This window comes from Cupressus sempervirens, chromosome 8, assembly GCF_028749045.1.
Source record: "Cupressus sempervirens isolate cs-2001-9-10 chromosome 8, ASM2874904v1, whole genome shotgun sequence".
In the NCBI taxonomy this organism is placed as follows: domain Eukaryota; kingdom Viridiplantae; phylum Streptophyta; class Pinopsida; order Cupressales; family Cupressaceae; genus Cupressus; species Cupressus sempervirens.
The window spans coordinates 827,650,213-827,674,059 of record NC_143125.1 but is presented as its reverse complement, the minus strand read 5'-3'; the positions used below and the strand labels follow the sequence as shown (position 1 = coordinate 827,674,059).

The following is a 23,847-nucleotide window of genomic DNA, read 5'->3' as shown; positions in this document are numbered from 1 at the left end:
CCCGATTTTGGTGGAGGGACGTGTCCCTATGTTACGTTCAATGCGAATAGGAACGTAGCCTATGGTTGTGCAGGGATTTCCTACTAATGAAGACACTGTCTATAAATCCAGAGGCTAGCTTATTCTAATGCCCAAAGACTACTAATGAAGACACCGGCTATAAATCTAGAGTCTGGTTTACTCTAATGCCCAGATCCAGAGGCTGTCTTATTCTAATGCCCAAAGACTCTTATTCTAATGAAGACACTGACTATAAATTGAAGATACCTTGACATAGCGACAAAGGTAGTTTATTTTTCTTTATCATGTCCAAGCCTATTTATCACAAAATTGCAAACATCTTTCATTTTCAACTTGGAGCTTCTTTTGTGTATTATCTAGGAATTCCTCTTTCTACCAAAAGTCTTAGAAGAGAACAATGAATGAAGACCTTGGACACACATTTCAATCGAGAGTTAATCATTTGATTTCAATGTTTATCCTTTGCTGGTCAGTTGACTCTATTGAAAATTAATTCGCAATCCTTTCCTATATGTAGACTTTTAATTTTAGCAGCCCTTAAGTATCTTCTAAATGGTTTTGATGCTCTTTCTCGGAAGTTCTAATGATCAAGAAACTTGGAAAGTCAACAATGGAGTCGAGCAAAATGCAATTTATTTTGCAATATTAAAGAAGTCTTTGCTGCAAAACTTTAGGCTAGCCTTGGGTGAAAATTCTGAAATTCAAATATCTTGGGCAAGTGCTAGAAAGAATATCCCAAGAATGGTTTTGACTAGGAAAGATTTCATGTTTTGGAACAACATCAAAAAGTGTGCCTTTCCTATAAAGAATGGGCCTCATAGATAGCTAACAAGGGTGATAATTACTTTTCTTCGGACAATTAATGGGACAAGCATCCTCCTATCTTCTTGTGCTTTCAACAACTTCAACCACTATGTGCATTTTTTTGAAAGCGAGGTCCACAATCCTTGAAGGCAATCAATAGTCCATAGGTGGAGAGAAGCTTGAAGCTGGCCAACGAGGGGTGGGTGCTGTTTGGAAGACTGAGATACTTTGACTTCAATTTTGGTCAAAAGATTCTATAGTTTTTTGGAGGACTACAATGGCCTTGCTTGGGGTCATGACTCAAAGGGAGTTTATATAGTTTCCCTCAAGTATCAAACTTTGGATATGTAGAGAAGAGTGAATGTAGAGTTTTTGTGGGGAAGAGAAATCCGGAATAGGTTTGGTATTATGGTAAAATAATGAATGTGTTATTAAACAAAGATCATGAATGATATACATGTACATATATATATATATATATATATATATATATATATATATACGAGATACAAGAGAATGTTTCAAAAGCGAACAAGAGAGGAAATAGAAACATTCTTGTAGAGTGAAAAAGAAAGCTTCCATAATGAACAGAAGGAGTTTATCGAAACATTACAAAAAGAGTGACCATTAGAAAAAGACGAAAGAGAGAGAAAATAGAAACTATCTAATATCGTCATACCTGTTGATGCGAGTTTTGTATCACTTACATAACATATTAGCAATTGGATATTCGATGCGGAGTATCAAACATACAATTCCTCTCTTGAAAAGTTATTGCTCATGGGATATGAGAATAACTCCAATGTTCCTTGGATACTCGCTTAGTTTTATCGATGTGATTTGCTGGTAATCATGTAGACGGCCTTACGCTATTCATTTGAGGATGACTTGGGCTTTGGTGAGATGATCATGATGATGGGTTTGTGAAATATGCGAGTGGCAAATAATGTTGATGGAGTTGATGATGTAGGATGTGTCTGCCAATGATGATGTTGGTGGAAAAGCGATGGTGGTGGAGGTGAATGGATGTGTTCTGATACTTGACTTACTTCTCTAACTTCCTTCTCTAAACTTCGACTACCCAGCTACTCACTATTCTACTCCTACTCTTATGAATGGAAGGTTAGCAAATGGACGGGGATCGAATCTAATGAAGGCTAACCAACGGCCCCACCTCCACAGATGCAATGATTCAAAGGAAAATGAACTAGTTTACCACACAAGGCTTCCCAACTAGCCGCTAGGATGCTAGTGGTCTAGTATTGATCCCTATCAAACATCTACTAATGCTACCATACAGCTACCCATCTACTTTACTCTTGCTTAAACAACTTGAAATGCAACCAGCTTTAACAACTTGAAAAGAAATCTAACTACATGCAATAACACCCAATGTTCTTAATCACCATGCGAGTCACAACAATGAAAAAGAGAGTGATTTTGGTATTATCTTAGCAACAATTTCTCCAACACTTTACAAATGAGAGCAAATGGCCTTATATAGGGGCCAAAAATACAATAGACGGTGGAGATCAAAACAAGATCAACAATCTAGATTGGATCCTCAAAACCCTAATTAGGGTTGCCACCCCATCAACCAATGAGAAGCCGCTACCTCGTCAATAGACAAATGAAAGAAGTCTACAAGTGGCAACCAATGAGAAGGCATCAAAATGGTGGCCAATCAAAAATAGACACTTGTCCTATTCTAAAAGAAAGAGAAATTGCCACTTGGGCTTACATCAAATGATCTTCTAATATAAATCTTCCCTTTTCTTTCATTTTCTTAGCGAAGACAATGAACTTAGCTAGCCTTTCGTTAACTTCTTCCATAGGAGGACAAGGTGTGTGTTTCGCCCTGAGTTCCACTGACTTCACCATGCTGCTTGCTGCTTGTACTATCTTTTCATGATCCTTCTCATATTCTTTCGCAAATCCCATAAAAGCATTAAGAGAGGAAAGGGTGCCCAAATGCTTTTTCTTGATAGCAACCTTTCCTCACCCATCCAACCTCGATCCAAAATCTATCTCATTGATATCCTCTTCTCTGATATCCTCAAAATCAAGAGTTGCTCCAATGTCGCTCATCATGGTTGATATGGAAGTGTCGATGCTTGGGCTGCAATGTACCACCACCCTCTGTATCCTCTTTGCCAAGGGGGATTGTCCTTCCTTTAGTCTGTCCTTCATCCGTATCATGTCTACTGTACCAATATAGGCGTCGGTTATTCGCTTCATTTTCGAGAAGAAAGGTGTTTTGGGCATCATATCCTCTTTGTCTTTCTTAGTGTTTGTCCGCTTGGGATTCTTACTTGCACTAACATCCTCCAACTCGTCACCCTATTATAGGATGGTAGAGTGGTGGACCAGAAGGCTAGCAGAACCAAGGGAAGCAATCCTTACACTAGAACGAAAGAAAGATGTCAGCTTAAGGACCCCTTTCAACTCTAAATGATTAAAATTCACCTTAACCAATCGCCGGACAGTGACTTTTCGAAATTTAGGATCAGACCTTAAGAACTTCAAATCCCTTTCAAATCAAAATTTTACCATGTAATTCACCTCAAAATAAAATTGCCCAACCTAGGGCAAAAATCGCAGCTCCTTGCAAAAATCAAAATTTGCAAAAAAAAAATTGCCAACACCGTGAAAAATCTACCTTTCAACCAAAAATCGCCCAAGACAAGGGCCAAATCTGCCCTTAAGAAAAAAATCGCCAATGGAAGGAAAATCTGCCCTCAAGACCAAAATCGCCAAAAATGGAGAAAAAACTGCCTTGCAAGGAAAATCGCCCAACACCAAAGAGCTGCTCCAAGAAGAAAATTCGCCCAAAAAATGGAGAAATCTGCCCTCAAAATCAAAATCGCCCAAAAGCAAGAAGGAGAAGATGAGAAGTGAGGAAAGAAGGGGAAGGAGTTTCCTCTTATAGCCAACTCCACAAACCCTCCCTAGCTGGCCGACTTGGATCCTGGGAGAAAGAAAAACAAATAATTAATTCCAAATCTGGCCCAACAATTAATGCTTAACCAAAATTGACTTTGCCATGATGAAAATTAACCTTTTAAATTGCCAATTGAACCAAAATTGCAAAAAAGAAAATAAATAATTCCTTAGAGATGTTAAATACTTCTACTTAATGAAGATTTAGTAATAAATACATCATTAAAATTGAATTTTGGCTAGCCAAAAGCCATTTTTCAATATTAAATTACTAATTTCATTAAAGATTAAAAAGTTTTCAAGGCAATTTTAATCCATTTAAAGCCAAATTTTGCAATTTAAATCCCAATAGATTTAGCTAAGCAATTTTAGCATTTTAACACAAATAAATCATTTCTCGTAGAGCCTAAAAATCGATTGCAATTTGATTTCATCATCACAAAATTAATCCTTTTCACCAAAAATAATTAAGATTTTCCAGAAGACCAAATATAACAAAATTTTCATTTTTTGAAAATTACTCAAGTTTTTACAATTATATCCAAATTTTCAAACAAATCGTCTAAGATGAAAATTACAATTTTATCCTGCCAAATGTTGCCTATTGAATTTTGTCTGGCCTAAGGATGAAATTGGTGGCTCTGGAAAATCAAGTTAAAAAACTGGATGAAAATAAATCTAACCTTCTCCCCACTGCCCTAAAGGTGTCAAAGATTCAAAAAATCAAATCAAAATTTTTTGGACAACTCAAAAAATTTGCCAAGGCAATTAAAAAAAGGGGGTCCCCAAAGTTTTAAGGCGATGGTGTGAGAACCTCACAACAATACCCTCCCTTAATGGTCAATCTATCTTCAAAAAACAGAAATTTGCATGTCCTCAAAAAGCGTAAAAGGCAGCCTCAAGTTGATCAAAGAGGTTTGCATGTTCTGCAATGTTGGCCTGTGGCTAAGACCCTCCCTACTTCTGCTGGTCAGAAGCAATGTGAGTCCTGCATTCTTGGATCACATGACCAAATTTGTGGCAATAGTTGCACCGAATTTGCTTCTTCTTGGAGCTATTATGAGACCGATTAGATGACTGAGATGAGCCTTTATCCTTATGAAAGGATTGGGTTGAAAACGCTTGTTCAAAGGAGGATGAAGGAGCACTGCTACTAAACTGTTGTTTCCAACGATCCTATTGCAGAAGTTTGGTGCACAGATCTGAGAACTTCAAGTCAACATTAGTTGTAGTAATGTTGAGTGTCTCAATAAAGTGTTAATAGAATAGTGGTATGCTTTTCAAAGTAATGACCACCATGTCCTCTTCCTCCATTGTATGGCCAATGGCCTCAAGCTGATCTCTGATGTCCTTGATCTTTAGAAGATGTTCCTGTAAGGCCATGTGCTCATCAATAATAATTGAGAATAGTTGATTCTTCAAAAAGAAGGCTCTGCTTTTATCTGATGTCTCGTGGAGATCCTTCAATGTTGTCCAGATCTCTGCAATTGTCTTGCCAAACGACACTTGAGGCAGCTGATCATCAATAACTGAAAGCTTAATAAGCATAACCTCTTGATGATTACGCTCATCAAACTTCTCTTGAGTAGCATCAACTGTGGTAGGACAAGTTTCAATACCCAGAGCAAGCACCTCAAGGTGACGGTACTTGAAGATCGTCATCATTCTCTACTTCCAGGTGTTGTAGTTCTTTTCGTTAAAACGTTGACTTGACTACTTTCCTGCATGAGACTAGTGAGAGATGCCATTGCACGATTTTCAATGAAAAAGCGTGAAAATTTTGAGATGGCATGAACTTCGAGACAAATTGACAAAAGACCTAGAAAATTTGAAGAGACACCAAGATGAGAGCTTGAAAAACCCACAAAGAATCTGAAATTAGATTTTAAATCTGTTGGATTGAAAATCGAGGCACGAAAAACAATGCACCCAGAAAAAAGTGAGTCTAATTGTAAAGCTGGCACAGGAATCGAGGGTTTTCAAAAAAGCAGTACTCGAATTTAAAAACTTGAAAAAAATGTGGAGTTCTTGCATAAAGGACAAATTTTAAACCATGCAGCACAAAGAAAATTGCAAAAAAAATTGGACACTGAATCCCTAGTCGGGTTTGGAGGAAAAAAAAAAAGATGCAAATTTTGAACACACTAGGACAAATATTTCGAAAATTTTGAACTAATAATTTCAAGAAAGAAATTTAAAAATTTCAAAGAGGCGAGGAATTTGCTCTGATACCATATTATGGTAAAATAATGAATGCGTTGCTAAAAAAAGATCGTGAATGATCTATTTATACAAACAAGAGAGAGGAAATAGAAACATTCTTGGAGAGTGAAAAAGAAAATTTCATAACAAATAGGAGTTTATGGAAACATTACAAAAAGAGTGACCATTAGAAAAAGATGGAAGAGAGAAAATTTAAACTATCTAATATTGTAATATATGGATGGTCCAAATATATCTCTATGGCGTCTATGTCTGAAAAATGTCTCACTTGGAATAGTATCAAGAATAGAGGATTCAGTGACCTCTAACCATTTTCTTTGTGGCAATATGAGGAGTACATTAGTCATTTATAACTTATTGTGGAGGTTTTAAAAAGGACCTATTATGCATGCTCTTCTAAAGGCAACCTAGGTATTGCTGAAATTAGTGATGACGGTTAAGAGTGTGAGGACTCGGTTCACTTTCCTTTTTATACTTTTATGGGCTCAGAATCCAATAACAAAAATATAAGCCTAAGTGATACTTATGGCCTAGAACAATATTCTTCAAAGGCATGGAGAAAAAATTTATGTGAAAAAGGACTATAATTATTGTTTCTTTGCTGAAAAACACAAATTTCCAAAATGCTTTCTACAAATTGGCTTTGGTTGCCAAGCACATTCAATGTTTGCCCACAAATTTTGAGTCAACCTCTTTTATGCATGCTCCTAGAAAATAGAATAAGGTTGAAAACAGTTGGACCAATGGGTTTCTGAAGGGAATCCTAGTGGGAACACTGATGATTGGGGTGATTTGGATCATGACAAATCCAAGCAGCTTCTCAAGTTTACTCATGATATTTTTAAAAAGGTGATTTTAGCCTTTTGGGGTTAGAAGCAAGAGAAGCTTTGGCTTTTCCATGATTATTGTTTAAAGTTTTTGCAGCATCCGATGGTGGATCCTTCTTATGTTGTATGTTACAGTGGCAATGGCCATCCAGAAAACCGTGTGCTATGTTTGTATCTGAAAGTTCCTAAATAATTTTTTTTGTTTTTGCTAAATAAAATGCCTTCTTGAATTCTTATACAAATAATTTAGAATATTGTATGGTTCTTTCAGCATGTTGGGGTAACTGTATTTGTCAAATACAACAGATTTTCAATTGGTGCAGCATTATCTTGAGTAGTCAGTAAAATTTCCAGTTGTAGAGATCCTCTTTAGCATGTACTCTATTTATAACTGAAACTTTAAAAAACAGATTTGAGATATTGTTTTAACAACGCACACTTGAGTTTTACAAACACTAATAATAGCGTAAATCAAAATGCAAACTGTCTGAAGAAAGACAGTATCTAGAAATAGACCAAATTAAGAAAACTCAAAATAAAGTCTGAATGACCACTAACTAAGGTTCTAGAATAACAAGCTGAATATGGCAAGAACCTAGGATACTAAGATTACTCTACTTACAACTAAGCTAACCTTCAAGGTAGAATGTTTAAGCTAGTAAAAATAAAAAAGCTTTTGTCATGGGGTTATGATATTGAGAGTGGATGTACAACTCTGGTGCACTTCAGAAATAACTGGGTATGGATAAATCACAATCATGTTGTGGACCAAAAACGACAATAAAAGTGTGAATTTTATAAGCCATTGCATTTATAACCGGAAAACTTGGGTATATTAGATATTGCCCCTTGCACATGGTCCACAGATAACATTTCTCATAGAAAGTCCAGTAAAAATCAATTGCATTTCCAAAGTAATGCATGGCAAACAAATAATAAACACAGCAGCTCTACTAAGGATTATGAGGCCAGATGTGTGTGAAACAACTCATTTCTCTCCCATTATATGAGATTTCACAGCCTACTTTAAAACAGGTTGCTACAATTTATTCGAGTCAATGTTCTCTGGATTGATGTCATAGACAAACTTACACCACTGATGATTGCTATGCTTCTAATCTAAGAGCTAAATAATTTGATCTCCATTAGCCAATTACCAACTTTTAAACATCTATATACAACAATTTTTTCTATGTCCTCATTGTATCTACATGTTACTGATGAAGTCTTGCTTAGTCATAACAAAAAATTCTATAATATGTTTGCCGTCATGTATCCAAGATGCTATTGATGAAGTCTTGCTAGTCATAATTAAAAACTCTTGATATGTTTGCCCTCATGTATCTACAATGCTATTGATGAAGTCTTGCTATTCATAACAAAAAACTCCAGATATGTTTGCCTGTGCATGCTCTTTAACTCAAAGTGAATCTGATCACGATTGTTGATATTGTTTGAAAGTTGACTTCACTAGGTTAACATGAGATGTTTAATAGTTATTTAGCTCAAAGTACCCATCAGACATCAGGCTTAGCAAGTGGATATGTTCTCTTCGTGTAAAACAAATCCTCCACATTCTATTACTAGACCATTTAGCATAGCTCCCTAGAACCTATGTGGACCAAACACGTCATCTCTCTTGCTTTCTATAGAAGAAGTTGGACAACATGCTATTAATTTTAATTTGTCCAATAATCTTGGCAGTGTCTGAAACAAAGCTGTACTTGACAACATTTAAATACGCACTTGCGACTCGCATGCTAAAATTAGATAGATCTTTAAATTCAACAAAGCTGACCTTTTTGTAATATATGACATTAGCTTGTTTGTAAGGTAGCAAATACTGTATCCCGGGTAAAGCCTTTGAATGCTACACACATGATCAAAAAGGGTGCCTTCAGAAGCCATATTGCAAAATTCTTCCGCCTCCAATATAACGAGAATATATGGTATGTCGCAATCCTTGAAATGTGACTGCAAAAAGGAAAGCACGACACATTCATCAGTTCAAAAAAACTCGCACATTGCTCTTCTATACAACATTGCCCTGGAATCACTCAAGGCAAAGATCAGAAGAAAATATCTAAGTATGCTGAGAAAGAATTGGCAAGATGAGTTGTGATTGTTGTCTTAGAGATACATGCATCCAGATCGAAAAAGAAGACTTAATATAATTACACCAGATCTATAAAAGTGCTCATAATAAAATTGCTTCCAGATGGGAAAAGAATAAAAATTAAGAATTTCTAGTCATCACAGAACATTTAACATTGAAAAAATTATGAAACATCTAGGGGAAAAACAACAAAATAATTATATTTTTTTGGCCTCTTTTCTTTACCAATAATAAATCAACTTCTATAATTTGTTGAGCTGAAACATTTACACACAATTAAGTACCTTAAGGTTGTTTGAATTCATCTTCAGTTATGTTTAAGCTTTCATTACTTGAAAAGTTAAACAAGCTCAATGTACTTATAAGCCAAAGAGATCATGAATGGGAATGCATAATAATTGATAAACATGAAATGATAATCGATTGATATTCAATAATTACAAAGGAGACAAAAGCTTCTTAAATAGAGATTAGCAGAAAAGTTTCTAAAACATTGACAAAATACTGAAAAGAAATAATCTAAATAAGAAAGAACTATGAAACGCAAACATCCTAATTGAATGACCATTATAAAACATTACATAATTATTTTAACACTCTCCCTTAATGGTCAAATTAGTAACTACACTACAGAAGACTTAACATAATCTATAGGTCATTTGGCCATGAACAATGTGCAGCATGAGCCTGCTATTGAGACCCTCCCTGATGCTGCAGAAGTTCTGGATATGACCAAGATAACCACAATCCTATGAAGCTATTTTGGATAACAAAGGTTTCCCTCCCTATAGAAAGAGGCACAGACAGAAACCACAATTAATAGAAACATTTGTCAAACCCTCCACTACTTCAGAAAAACAGCCACAATTGTTTAGAAAATTATCAAAAAGAATTACAGATGAACCCCATTCGCCCCTTTTACTCTACATGTGACCTAAAATAACAGCCAGCAACAACGATTTTTTGTGGGAAAATTTGTCAAATCCTTGATGTGATGCCAAGATCACCCACGATATTGCAAAAATATCGACAAACCCTTTGTTTAGTGTAAAAAAGGTAAAACTGGTGACCATGATTTTTTGGAAAATCGTGCAAAATCCTTCAATGATTTTTGATCAAAAAAAAACTTACTATGATTTTTTATAGAAAAAAAATAAGAAAACCCACCAGGATTGTTTGTGGAAAAAAATAGAAAACCTATCATGACTTTTGCGGAAAAATATCAGAAAACCCAAACGAAAATCCACCATCCATGATTCAGCTCAAATATTCAGCAAAACACACTTCAAACTTTGTAGGAAAGAAACCCACAATTTTTTCAATAAAAAATCAATTCAAAAAAATTGTCAAAAAACTTAGTACACTCCGGTACCATGAAATGCTAATTGATCGATATTCAATAATTACAAGGAGACGAAGGCTTCTTAAATAGAGATTGCAAAAAAAGTTTCTAAAACAAAACAAGTTATCCCAAGTTACAACATCAGAAACAAGTTGTTGACACCTATTCTGCCAGAGGTACTCAGATTAAAGCTCAGCTTCACTGACTTAAGGTTGGTGACAGGGCCCCTAAAGAATTATTCTTAGCTCTTTGGGCTTGTCAAACCTTTGTAGGAATTAAGCAGATTAAGAAAGGACAGCTTGTGCTTACCAAGCTTCCTGACATTTTTCAAGCTTTTGTCTGACATCGTGTAATGCTCTGCCTGAGAATCCTTGAAAACAAGGATTAAACATTAACATATTTTATTTTTATGTTATATAAAGCTTATAAACATATGTACATCATACACAACAATTGAAAGCAGAAGACTTAACCAACTATCCAAAGATTCCCAAGTCTACCATTACTCTCAAAATCTAGGTGGTTAACAGACAAGGTTCATTCCGTTAACCATGATTGCATTTGATATGATGTTCATTTTAGTGCCCAAGTACAAGTTCCTAGATGATTAGTCATACAACTTCATTTCCAGCTTAAAATGTAAAGATAACAAGACAAACATTTCTAACTATCTCAAAAGTGGTCCATAGTCGATCTGTTCCAGATTGGGGAGGTACAGCTCCCAACTGAGTATCCAAAAAACCAAATCACAAACTCCGAAAAAGTCTACAAGTACTCACTGCCCAAAGTACAGTAATCTTCAATTAGTAACATACGATAAAACTCCTTCATCAGTTTGATGAAATCCATTATCATACGATAAAATGCATAAAACTGGTAAGGTAATTCACTACTAAGTAGTACAATGAAATGCTACTAGTGGGTGTAATGAAATGCATTCAGCAATTCACCGTATGATGACTACTACTGGGTGCAACAAAACACCAGATGCATGCATTTCATCTATTGGATTTGCATTTAACAACATAAAATGGCTTTTGCTCTGGAAGTCATAACTCACATCCGGACTTCAACTCCGTTCAAAAAGCGTCAGAAAGCTTTCAATGAGCTCTACAACATGGTGAACCTAAAGCTATCATAGGACCAAAAAAATTACCACACAAAGGAATCAAACAAAGCCTAAAACATGTAATCACAGTTACCAAAACATGCAACAAATAAGATGCTTTGAACAACCAAAGAGAAGGCATGCTGACACCAACGTATGACATGAAAGGAAAGATAACTCCACACTGGGGAGTACCAAATACATGAGTATCGAGGTATCATTCACTTGATTACAAAACAATACATAAAGTAAAGCATCTAGGTCAACTATCAATTCAATTACAAATTATAATCAATCTACCAGAGAAATAGCATCATGGAGTACAAGTACACATGTATTTCCTTGTACTTGTAAAGCCAAGAGGAAAAGAGGAGGGATAAGTCCACACAATCCTACATCCGAAAGATAGTTGTTCCTGTTCTCCAATCCCCAACAATGGTATAGGTAGCAATGCCTCCCAACCACGTAGAACCCATAGGCCCACCTCGTCGTGCTCATGGAGATAATGACCCATCCACAGAAACATAAGACAAAAGTATCCAAGGCTTACACACACACCAAACATAACATGATACAAGAACAACATGGTCATGAATGCAATGCAGTACATCAGGCCACTAGTCAAAACACAATATAGGATAACTATACAGGGATTCTAGTGGAGTGTAATTGCTTGGCTCGTATTAGCCCAAGTCGTATGTGGGTATGGTAACTTAACTCCCTTGAGAGGCCTCATATTGTGTATGTTAATGTTATAGCTTCAGTCGGATTTATTTGATCGTAATCTATGTTAATGAGCTATCATGATTACTAAATCATCATTGTTCTTGATAGTAACCATTAGATAATGCTGTGTGTGTGTGTGTGTGTGTGTGTGTGTGTGTGTGTGTACACACACACATATAATACTAAGCATTTATACACACACACACACACACACACATTCATTTTCTTTTTATTAATAATATCTAATGAATATTATCAAGACAATAATAATAAATATGATCAATATATTAAATAAAACTAGCTGAATATATTCCAAGAACAATCAGGTTTATTAAACACCAATTATATAAAGCTTAAGCCACGTAACGTCATGACCCTACATGGGACATGCCTCTCCACCTTACTTAACATGAAAAGGATCACTACTTTTGGAACATACATAAAAACACATCAGTACAATTATATCTGCAACGATCCTAATTTAATAAGATTGTTTTATATTGAAAACAAATTAGAATATACTCACAGTATAGAAATCAGCAAATATACACAAATCTATTAAGAAAAGAAAACACAAGTTTGTGAATACAATCATAAAGAACATATCTATCTATCTATCTATCTATATATATATAGTATAACTTATGATATTATTTCCTTGATACTGTCCTCGTACTAGCTCGCATAGGAGACCAACGGCCACATTGACACACCACCCTCATACCGGCTCCCTCAAGACTGTTACATCCCAATTTTTTACCCAGTTTAAAATGTTCATATAGCCGTTGAGGTTTCACGTGAAGTCAGTTGACAGTTGAAATTTGTTATAATCATGTGAAATGGTAAGATGGTTAATCGTTATAATTTCATATGAAGATGACATGCTAGTTAACCGTTATGATGATATTTTAAAGCTATTGCAGATAGTTGGTTATTTATCATGAATTCATGGGAACTGAAAAGGCAATTAGCCGTTACGATCATTTATGAATAATAACTTGTTATGGTAATATGATTTAACTATGGAGAATTTCCTTGTAGGGAGCACGCCAAAGGGGTGGAAGCATTGTCAGAAAAGAATTGGGCATAAGGGCATCACCGTCACTGGGCAAATGGGTATGAATCTTGAATCACCATGGTTGAGGACCTAGCAACTTGTAAAACGGGATACAATCATTGGACACGCATGAGCTATTGGATAATCTTTAAAACATTTTAACATTTTAACTTAATCAAAGTACATACCTTTAATGGTTTATGATTGACATTCTCATCACTTCAATATAATACACACACACGCACACGCATATATATACACACATGTGCACATAGATATAAAAATAAGGTGATACCATAGTATTAATTTATACAAGTTTATATCTATTAAAATACGTATATCTAAATATGTGTACACCATGAGAAGATATGGAGATAAATAATCTTCTAGGTGATACACGTATTTAGATATGCACACCTTAGTAGGTCCAACCTTGGATAAATATTAAATATGATGCCATCACAATAATATATATGTGCAAATATATATATAATTTATCCTTTGAATAAGTAACCTTCGAGTTCTCTTCCATATTTATTTACTTCCTTATAAGAGGCGAGAATGTGCACTTGGCATTTTTATCGGTGACTCAAGAAGACAATTCTTCTTCTTTTTATAACTGCTCAAGAGTCACGGCTTCATGGAAGTTTTTATTATTTTCGAATGCCTCCTTTTATATACAGGTCAGGAGAACCAATAACCAGTGTCTTGCATTTTATACAGGTCGGGAGAACCAATAACCGGTGTCCTGCATTTTATACCTCTCTCTCTTATGTTTTCTTTTATCATTATTTGCTGCGAATGATTGAGGACAAATGGTAGTTACTGTTTACTCTGAGCTCTGCACTTTAGATTACTCATGTCAAGAGGAGTCAACTGCATATAGTTAAGCCAAACTCACGTCCCACTGATCAGGTTATGTGGTCAGCCATTCCAAGTCGTATTTTGTTATATAAATATTTGCAATTGAATTTACAGCAATAAGATATGTGTCAATAAATTCCATGATTCATTGTTGAATTGCAAAATCGAATAAACATTCAATGAGTCCTTTCTTTCCATGTTAAATCGAGATCAATTGTATATGTTATGCACAGACGTCTCTGTTACAATCAGATTCCAGAATCAAACTATTTCCTTGAATTCTTTAAAGAGAAGTTCTCAGGTCATAAAAACTGTATTATGACAGTTCTGAAAATATATTATTCTTTACACCAAATGAGGTTCAGCAAGAGAGTTGGATTACTCTAAGATTTGACACCTAGGACTCACCCCACCGGATGGCCAAGAAAGAGGGTGAAGAGATGAGCGAAAGTTCTGCAAGAACAAGTAAAACAAAATCATAATTGATTCAACAAATTTATTGCTTTTAAAGAATCATTTAATAGCTCGTGCATGTCCAATTCATTCTCTGCTATCAAGTCGAGTGGTGTGATTAAGTACCAGGATGCTGAGTGGTTGGCAAGGTGTTCCATGTCTATTCGGGTAGGGAGGCCTTTCTAGTTAGAGAAAGTGTGGGGATAAGTTTAAGGTCCATGGTTGGGAGGTTAAGCCCCTAACAATGTTTCCCCTTTCCACAAGATGTCAGGACATGCATCAGATAAAGACAAGTTAAGCATTCAAACATTTATTGGTAACAAGTAATTTACTTTTTTTATGAGGTTTATTCAAGTAAGAAGATAAGATGGATTGATTTATATCATCGTTTTAGTTATTTTCCTTCATTGAAAGCAACTTTTCTAGTCAAAATAATTGGTAACTAGTTAGATCAGTTGGTCTTCCAATCTGAACAAGAAATATAATTGTATGCAAGAGATGGGTTTATCTAATGGATTGTTATTTCTGTCTTCATTTATTTGAATAATTAATATGAGCGCACCTTCTAACTGAATGTTATTGCCATAGTTAGCAATAGAAAGGAAAAGAATGATACAGTGGTATTGATGCCCTAAATGATACAGTGATATATGATGCCCTAAATGATACAGTGGTATTTGATGCCCTAGATGATATATTGGTATTTGTCATTACGATAAAGTACTGTAGCTATTTGTTCCTTAAGAGGTATTTTATGGACTAACCTGGGTTCTGCAGAAGCATCCCTAAATAGTATTCGGTCTGAAACTCTACGATATGTAGATTTTAAATTCTTTGGTAAATTCATTCATGGTATTTTCAATTGTTAGTTATGAGATTCCTATTTAAGTGATTGTAACCGTTAATCTCATTCACATGAACATAATTGATATAGCTGTCTTCCTATGAATATGAAGTAATAATTGTATTTCTTCGATATGTTAGTTGTTAGTTAAGACCCGAGAAAAGTGGTTGTTACAAGGATGCTCAGCTACCGATAAGGCAGTTCTCTTATCTTACATTAGATTTTATTATCCCGTGTGTTTGAATTTGGTAATCACTTTTTAGAACCTCCTCACATTACCTTGATGACCATTTCCAAGTTGGGCACATGTGAGAGGCAACTCCAACTTGCTACCCTACATACCCTTCTCATTATACGACGAGTGACATAAGGCAATGCAAATTCCCAACCCAACATTCAAATGAACAAACACTCAACTAGCCTAAATCCAAGAGATTGAGTCTCACAAGATCTTACCATAGACATGTGCACGTGCTTGTAGATGGGCACAACCAACTCCACGTGAAATCATGATAAAATCAATGAAAGGGTTGGATTTGAGAATGCAAGCAAAAGAAGCAAGTATTAAAATTCACTCAATCGAGTATCTTGTCAAGAGTATGGATTCACCAACAAATCCAAAAGCCACAAAGTAAAACCATAAGATGAATAGAAACATAGAGGACAATCCATTTCCACTATCCAAACATATGCCACAAAATCTCAACATAAATATGGGCATAGGATGAATAGAAACATGGAGGACAATCCATTTCCATTATACAAACATATGCCACAAAATCTCAACATAAATATGAGTAGCAAACAAAATGAGGCACAAGAAAAATGCCCAAAAACTAAACATCTCAAAATTCGATGAAATCAAAAACCCGCTTCTAGAATATATTCAAACTCCAAAAAGTCAATAAAAATCCCATTTTGGGCATTCATGCAAAATCCAACAACATAACATTACCAAAACTTCATTTTGAAAACCAAAAAACATATAATAACTCACTCGACCAACCGGGCTATGGAAATACATGAAAACAGAGGGGAACACTAGTTCTCAACCCCCGATCGTTTAGCAATTAACAAAACACAAAGAAATTGAGCAAACCAAAAGAAACGTAAGACTCCTATCTCTCACCAAATGCTGAAAACCAAGAAATGCAACAATAAATTTATAAAATAATGAGGATTTTGAATGTGATGGAAACCTCGACAGAGAAGGAGAAACCCGCTACAAGTCTAGCAAGCCTATCCTCACAACGATACGACAAGCCAATCTCCAACAACGAACAAAACAAGAATTTCTTCAATTCTCCAAATTACAAAATACAAAGTGAGTAATAAAACTAAGTTTTAACTACTAAATCACTTAATAGACTAATTGGCCCCTTTCCCAAATCAAATAAGCTAATTCCAAGTATTTGGAGTTCAACCATGGCAAATTAGCCAAAAATTAAAATAAATTAAATCAAATTATAAAAAATTTCCAAATCAATTGAATCAACATTTTAATTGACATTTTCCATGACAACAAAAAAACCCTAAATGCACAGACATGCTCACAAGCCTAATCACATAATGCATTATGGATCCATATTTACCAATTACTAGAGGGTTAAAAATAACAATCATACATATATGTCACCCATACAAGGATGACATTGGCTCAACATTAATGGTCAAGGTCACTATCTCTTGATGTCACTGCCAGGAATATAGGTACACGCTCAGATCTTGTAATCAAAATTAATGTACCTAGTAATTATTCAGTAAACAGCAAACATCAAGTGTGGCTGCTCAATATTTAAATAGCCGACACCCATATAGACAGTCACATAAAGGAGAACGGGAAACCATGTAGATCCCGCAAGCGACTACAGCTTCGTTCTCAATTTGTACTAGCACCAATGGGCAACAATACATAGCAATGGTACAATACAACATAACAGCATAATAACCATATGATCAAGCATTTAAATTAAATCATTTAATTAATAATTCTTAATCATTTGAGCACATATCTACTGAAGCTAAAAGACAAATACCTAGAACATAAAAGCACACTAAAAATGAATCCAAAAAATATCCATCTGACAACATATAAACCATAGTCCAAGTTTGCATACAAAATAAACCAAGTATGATCATAAAGCATCATGCCACATCACTAGCATCATCATGCAGATATGATCAAACTGAATAGCAACATCATCTAACATCTAGCAGCTATGATATTGGTAATCAAAATAACGTATAGTCATTGAAGCATCTCAATATGCAAATAAAACCAAAGTGTCTCTCAGGTCAAAATAATCATATAACAAAATACCAACATCGGAGGCACTACACATTATGAGGTGTCAATAGCGCAAGGAAGTTCACCGATCAAGGACCAAGCTTTGAAGGATTGCAGTGTCATTGTACCTAATCAGCTCTCATATGAGCAAAATAGTTTCTATGATCAAATGCTCACCTCTAATGATATTAAGGAAGTTGTCTTTCCCATAGCGGATGATAAGGCCCCTCCCTACATGCAATGGCTTTCCTTATGAGTTCTACAAGGCCCTCTACGACCTTGTTGGCCCTAACCTTCATAAGATCTACTGGGAAGCCTTCCATTCTCATGTCACTGGGGAAAACTATTAACAAAGTCAACATTAAATTCATTCCCAAAGTAGGAGATCCTAAAGACTTTTGCAAATGGAGGCCTATTACCTTGCTTAATGTTTCCTACAAGATCACTGCCAAAGCTTTAGCCCTTAAGATCTGCCATATCCTTCCTTTTGTGGTCAGGCCTGAACAAATTGGTTTTATTAAATCTTGATTTATTCTTGACAACATCATTGTTGTCTGGGAAGTATGAAATGGGCTCAAAAGTCCAAACACGCTACAATCTTTTTAAAAGATAGACTTTGCTAAAGCCTATGATTGTATTTAGTGGTCTTTCATTTTGGCTATGCTTCAAGCTCTTGGCTTTGAACCCAGATTCATCTAAGTTGTGCAAATACCCTTTGGGGATGCTTCTACTTGCATCACCATTGATGGCTAACAATTTGAGGCTTTTAGCCTTTTTAGATCTATCCCCAGGGTTCTTTTGTCGCCCCCGCCTTATATTTCCTTGCTACAAAAGGTTTCGATTACTTGCTGGCTATTGCAATCTCTTCTCACCTTGTCAAAGGCATTTCCCTACTTGAGTCACCTACTCAACTTGTCAATGGGCACTTCGCAAATGACTCTTTTCTCGCTCCTATTGAGGATGAGGATAATGTCAAAGTTGCTCTTCAATGTTTGGCTACTTTATGTATTTCTTCTAGTTTTGTTATTCAATGGCACAAGACTTTATGTTACAAGCAGTCCTTTCTTCCTACTCCACTTTAGATTCCCTAATATAGTTGGAAATGGATAAAACATGGTGAAATCTTTCGCTTCTTAGGCATTCCCTTTGCCTTTCAAGCTTCTCTCGAAGACCTCTAAAATGTGGTCCTTGCTAAGATAGAGAAGAAATTGGACTAGTGGATTACTAAGCCTCTTTCTTTAGTTGGAAAAATCAATCTACTTTTCATGCCATGTATGCCACAGCCCTACTATTCTAAGGGGGCCCAAAAATGGAACATCGGTCTTATTGTAGCTGACCATGTCGCTCCACCTGCACTAAATAACCTGTTGAAAGAACAAGACTTCAAGATTTGCTCAAAAGTTTTGGCCGCTACCTATGTGTACTATTCTTCATGTTAAGCTCCTTCCAAGGCCTCATACATGAAACCTGAAAAACTCTTCATAGATTTTCTTTGGACCTCTAGAACTGATCATCATGAGTTCCACAAAGTTGCTTGGGAATATTGTTGTCTCCCTACAAATTATGCGGATTTGGGCCACCTTTCAACTCAAAAACAAGGACTTGCCTTATGTGCCACATGTATTATCTATGCGTTAACTAGGAATGAGACCTAAAAAGTTCTTCTCTGGCACAACATCTCTTCAGGGTTCTCTATCAATAAGCTAGCCTAGGAGGGGATTGGTATTTCAAACCCTACTTGTTATGAAGGACCCAATTCAAATCCAATGCACTTTCGTTGCCAAAAGTATTTTGAAATCTTGGGAAGCTATCAAGCTTTGGCTTTGATGGGTCAAAGATGGGTTTCGAGATGGGCTTTCTATGAACCAGCACAATCTCTAGTAATCTCTATTTTTTCTATGCAAGGTGTTTTGCTTGCTAAGATCCAGGGGGCTCTATGTTTTCACAAACAAGGCGTTTAGACTCCCAAAGATCTTTTCCTAGAACCAGTATGGGTCTTCACATAGGGTGAGCTCCAAGTCCATTTTTGCCTTGCTCGTCCAAATCAACAAACTTTTGATTTGCTTGTTTAAGCGTTGCCTGCACATTTGCTTCACAAGCTTGGTATCCAATTCGTCAAACCTTGGTGGAAGGATTGGAAGTGGTATCCTTGGACTCCTCTTTCTAGTTACCAACCCAAAATGAGTTATCACTAGTTGGTGCCACATTTTCCTACAATCAAAACTCTCAACCACCATTGGCACTTGTAGTCTTCTCAAAAAACCTAGAGAATTAGGTTTCTTGCTATCGAGTCCGCCACCACAAAACCCAAGATTGTGCACTTTGTCTAGTGTGTACTTTTTCAAGGGCTGCCTTTGGGTTTCAAACTCGAACATTTGGGGGTTCCTAATCCCAAATGCCCTTTTTGCGGGCAACCAAAAACTTTTCTCCATATTTCTATTTTTGTCGACAAGGTCAACAATATTGAAGCTAGATTCATGGGTTTTTTAGACCATTTCAACTTGATCCATTTTCTTGGCATATCGCTTTGTTGGGTGACTCACCCAAAATCTGCTTCAAGTTCTCTCAAATTTGGCATACTTTCAAGACAGAGATTCTATTCTCTTTGGAAGGATAAGAAGTTTTCTTTACTTGCAACTTTCCTGATATAGATGTCTCTATATATACTAAAGCTTGCATATGTAATAATGTGTTGATGTGGGTTCAAGTTCAGGCCGATAAAGTGTCCTTAAAAGTGGCTCACCTGCAAGAGTTACTGTAGCATTGGGGTAATGCCCCTTGTATGGTTCTTAGAGTCCAGCCAGTTTTTTTTGCCAACCGCACTCCGTCTCATGGATGTCGCCATGGTCGCAACTCTTCTGCCTGTCAGTCCCAAAACCCCCAGTCCCATCTTTCTTGTCACTCTTTTGACAGTGGTGGCAATGGATGTAGGTGACACTCGTCTTTTCTGCGGCGTCACAACTCTACCATGAGGCGGTCCCTAACTGATACTACTCACTATACTCTTGTTGCTTCTAATCGGCCTAATGCTAGAGGAGATTCTATCTCTTCCAAGGGTTTTCCTAGCCTAGCTTTGGCAATTCTTCCTCCCAAGAGAGAGGAACGAGAAGATAAAGAGAAGGATATTGAAGAGCGGGTAAAGATGATCACCAGGATCCCCCCCTCGACCATCACTGCTTTGGCTCCTGAGGTGGCTTTCTCTAAGCATTGCCTATGGGGTTTTTTTCGAATAATTGATGTTATATACTTCCAGCATACACAAGTGTGATTCTCGCGGGGTGATCTTGTACCCCTTGACCTTTTTGTGAATACGTATTTTAATATTATAAATTAATGGAGAAGGCCTATTCATCAAAAAAAATGATTGTCTCCAACAACAAATCTAATGTCTTTGCCAATACTCAATATATTCAATCCATAAATATTTTATGGTTATTCACCCATCACAACCTTATAAACGCAATGATTAAATAAGTAGAGGTTATATTAACCAATTTTGCTAGATTCTTTTACCTATTTTAGGATTAGCAGTGCTTTGACATTGTAAGGTTTTCAAATATGGATTACTAAAAATATATAATCGTTAATAAAGATCCTAACTTTATAAGACACAACAGCGATGCCCAGAATCGAACATATAAGCTGACTCACAAATAAATTTTTGATCATGCAGCTCAGAATATACCTCTGGATCTGCATCTGGCATGTTCATCTTCCACATTATTGAGCTTTGAACTTGATTAGAAACTACGTGAAAACAAATTCCCTTCTCTGCTAACCTACTCAGGAGATGTCCTGCAGGAAATTTAGTGATCAAGCAATTACAAGAATGAGAATAAAGTTTAACCTGCTTGAAAGAGCCATCTACAAAAAAGCTACACATGCCTGCAATTAACCCCTTCTCAATTACTTTGGTATCAATCTCAGCTGATATAGATTTCAATGCAAATTTTCCTTTCTCCCATTTCTCCCTCTCCTTGCACTGTTTACGCATCGCTACAGCTTCTGCCTTGGCAGATGCTTTCTGCATCTTCTCTTCCTAAGCAGAAAGAAGTCAATAAAGTCAAACAACACAGTATACATGAGTTGATAAGCCAATTGTACTTTGAAATTGAGAGACAATAAATCATATAAAAGAACTTACCTCCTTTTTCAGTCTCTTTTCTTCCTTCTGTCGCTGTTTCTCCTCTTCCTTTTCTCGCCTGTGTCTAGCAATCTCTTCTTGTTTCTGTTTCCTCTCTTCTTCCCTTTCATTTCTAGTGATTCCACTTTTTTTACCCTGCCTTTGGTTATCACTCACTGTTGGAGCCAGATCCGTCTTATCTTGATACATATCTTCCTGCCAGCCTAAATAATTTAGTCAAGAATGTATAAACTCTACGATTATTCAATGTTTGCTGATTGTCTTAAACTTGTTTATAGGCCATCCATGGTAAAAACTGCTACCATCAAACTACAGTAAAGTAATAGTTTGATGCGCAGGAAAGAATAGAACTGGAAGTTCATATACACTTGTAATAAAAGAAGGCAAAATATCTAAAGCAGAAATAGGAGGAGAATCACATAACTCTTGTGTTTACCTCTGCCGGCTTCCTGCTCGTTATATGCATATGTTGTTCTACAGCCCCTCTTATGCCATTACGCAGCAATGCATTGTCATTGCCTGTTTCTGCATTACTTGTAGTACAGTTTAAGCGCTCATTTTTCATATACGTTGGGCTATCAAGTGAATCTGATAATGATTCTTCTTCAGAGCTATCGTGGATAATGCACACATTATTCATCATGCCACTACTTGACTCAAACCCCTTTTTACAACTCTCAATTGGGTCCATATCTCCTATATTGCCACCAACATCTGTCATATAAAAGTCATTGTTTTCCATAGTCACGTTGAAAGCTGCTACAGAAGCATTTCCTAATTCTCTTACCTCTGAATTTATTTCTAACGACTCTGCTGATGACTCTTTTTCATCCTTATTATGGTAAAAAAATTCTGAACCAGTACTCTCTGTGCCTTTACTTATAACTTCCACTTTATATAAGTCAATCTCCTCTGTGAAATGCGAAGAAACTTCAGAAACAAATTCGAATGCATTATTCTTAAGGGCGCTATCAACGAATTCCATTTCAAGTGTCTCTGCTACTTCTTCCTGAACCTTTTCTCCAGAACTTAGGGCACCATCCTCTTCTTCGGAATTCAACCTCTTATTTAAAAAACAAACAGCGTCTTCACTGGAGGGGCCTATATCTTTTAATTTTCCTAATGAACCAGGCTCATGAGCATCATTGTTTGGTCTCTCCTCTTTGGTTGCCCCACTAAAGCACCCATCGGACTCATTGTCCGAATCCAAGCAAATCACATCGGCTCCACCTTAGAACATAAACAATACAAACAAAGGAATGAACTCGACTTTCTTTGTCTGGGACACATGGAAAAGCAGCATTCATTTTAACTGACAAGGAAACAAACATAAAATAAAAATTCAGACATCAGAAATTTTGTAGTGGACCATTTATAAGTTGTTTTTACCTGCAATTCCAGTACAATGCAAGGCATCAAATTTAGCTTTCTCTTCTTTAGATGCACCACTAAGACGCCCATTTGAGTCATCGTCCAAGTCCAAGTAAATCACATCAGCTCCACCTTGCAACAGAAACCGGTCCGTCATTGCTATTTACATGCTCAAAAGAAAACCGCTCCAAATCACACCAAAAACCCTCAAGAGGGTTTTCGATTTCAAGAACCTTGGATTTTGACGGATAACTGATAATTGCTTGGGTTCGAAATTTTGTATTTAGAAGAGAGGGAGCACCACGTAGCACCTGTCAGGCAATCGAAAAGAGCAGAGGAAGATAACAATGCCAAAAACAGACCATAGGGGACTATTTGGAAATCTGTATGATGGCTGAACCCACGCAATCAAATAGCAGCGTCTTTAGATACACTTGATATGACCTTTTTTTTGGGCACTGTATTTTGAATTGATGCGTGTAGTGTTGAAATAAAATAACTTGTTCATTCGGTAGTTCATTCGCCTATTTATATAGTAATTTTTTTGTTTTTTATTCGTGAAATTTAATTATTTAAATAACTATTAGTTTACTTTGTATTAAATTGTGTAGTATCGCAGTTTCAAATCTAATGTAATAATTTTTTAAATAAGACAACTGAAAAAAAAAAAAAAAATTTGTGATTGGTCATCCGTTTAATTGGCCTATTACATTCACTTTT

General features: G+C 36.1%; 1 protein-coding gene across 1 annotated transcript in view; it reads right to left on the bottom strand.

Annotated features, from left to right (window-relative positions):
* The window catches only part of EME1B (essential meiotic endonuclease 1B), a 67,814-nt gene extending 44,185 nt beyond the window's left edge, over window positions 1–23,629 (bottom strand). The window contains exons 1-6 of the mRNA XM_089795500.1: window positions 23,146–23,629; window positions 22,193–22,986; window positions 21,757–21,951; window positions 21,498–21,651; window positions 21,298–21,407; window positions 8,614–8,789 (exon numbers count right to left, since the gene is read on the bottom strand). Coding sequence (XP_089651626.1) covers window positions 8,614–8,789; window positions 21,298–21,407; window positions 21,498–21,651; window positions 21,757–21,951; window positions 22,193–22,986; window positions 23,146–23,284 — 1,568 coding nt within the window. The 5' untranslated portion in view covers window positions 23,285–23,629. The remainder of the gene's footprint in view (window positions 1–8,613; window positions 8,790–21,297; window positions 21,408–21,497; window positions 21,652–21,756; window positions 21,952–22,192; window positions 22,987–23,145) is intronic.
* Between the last annotated feature and the right edge of the window lie 218 nt (window positions 23,630–23,847).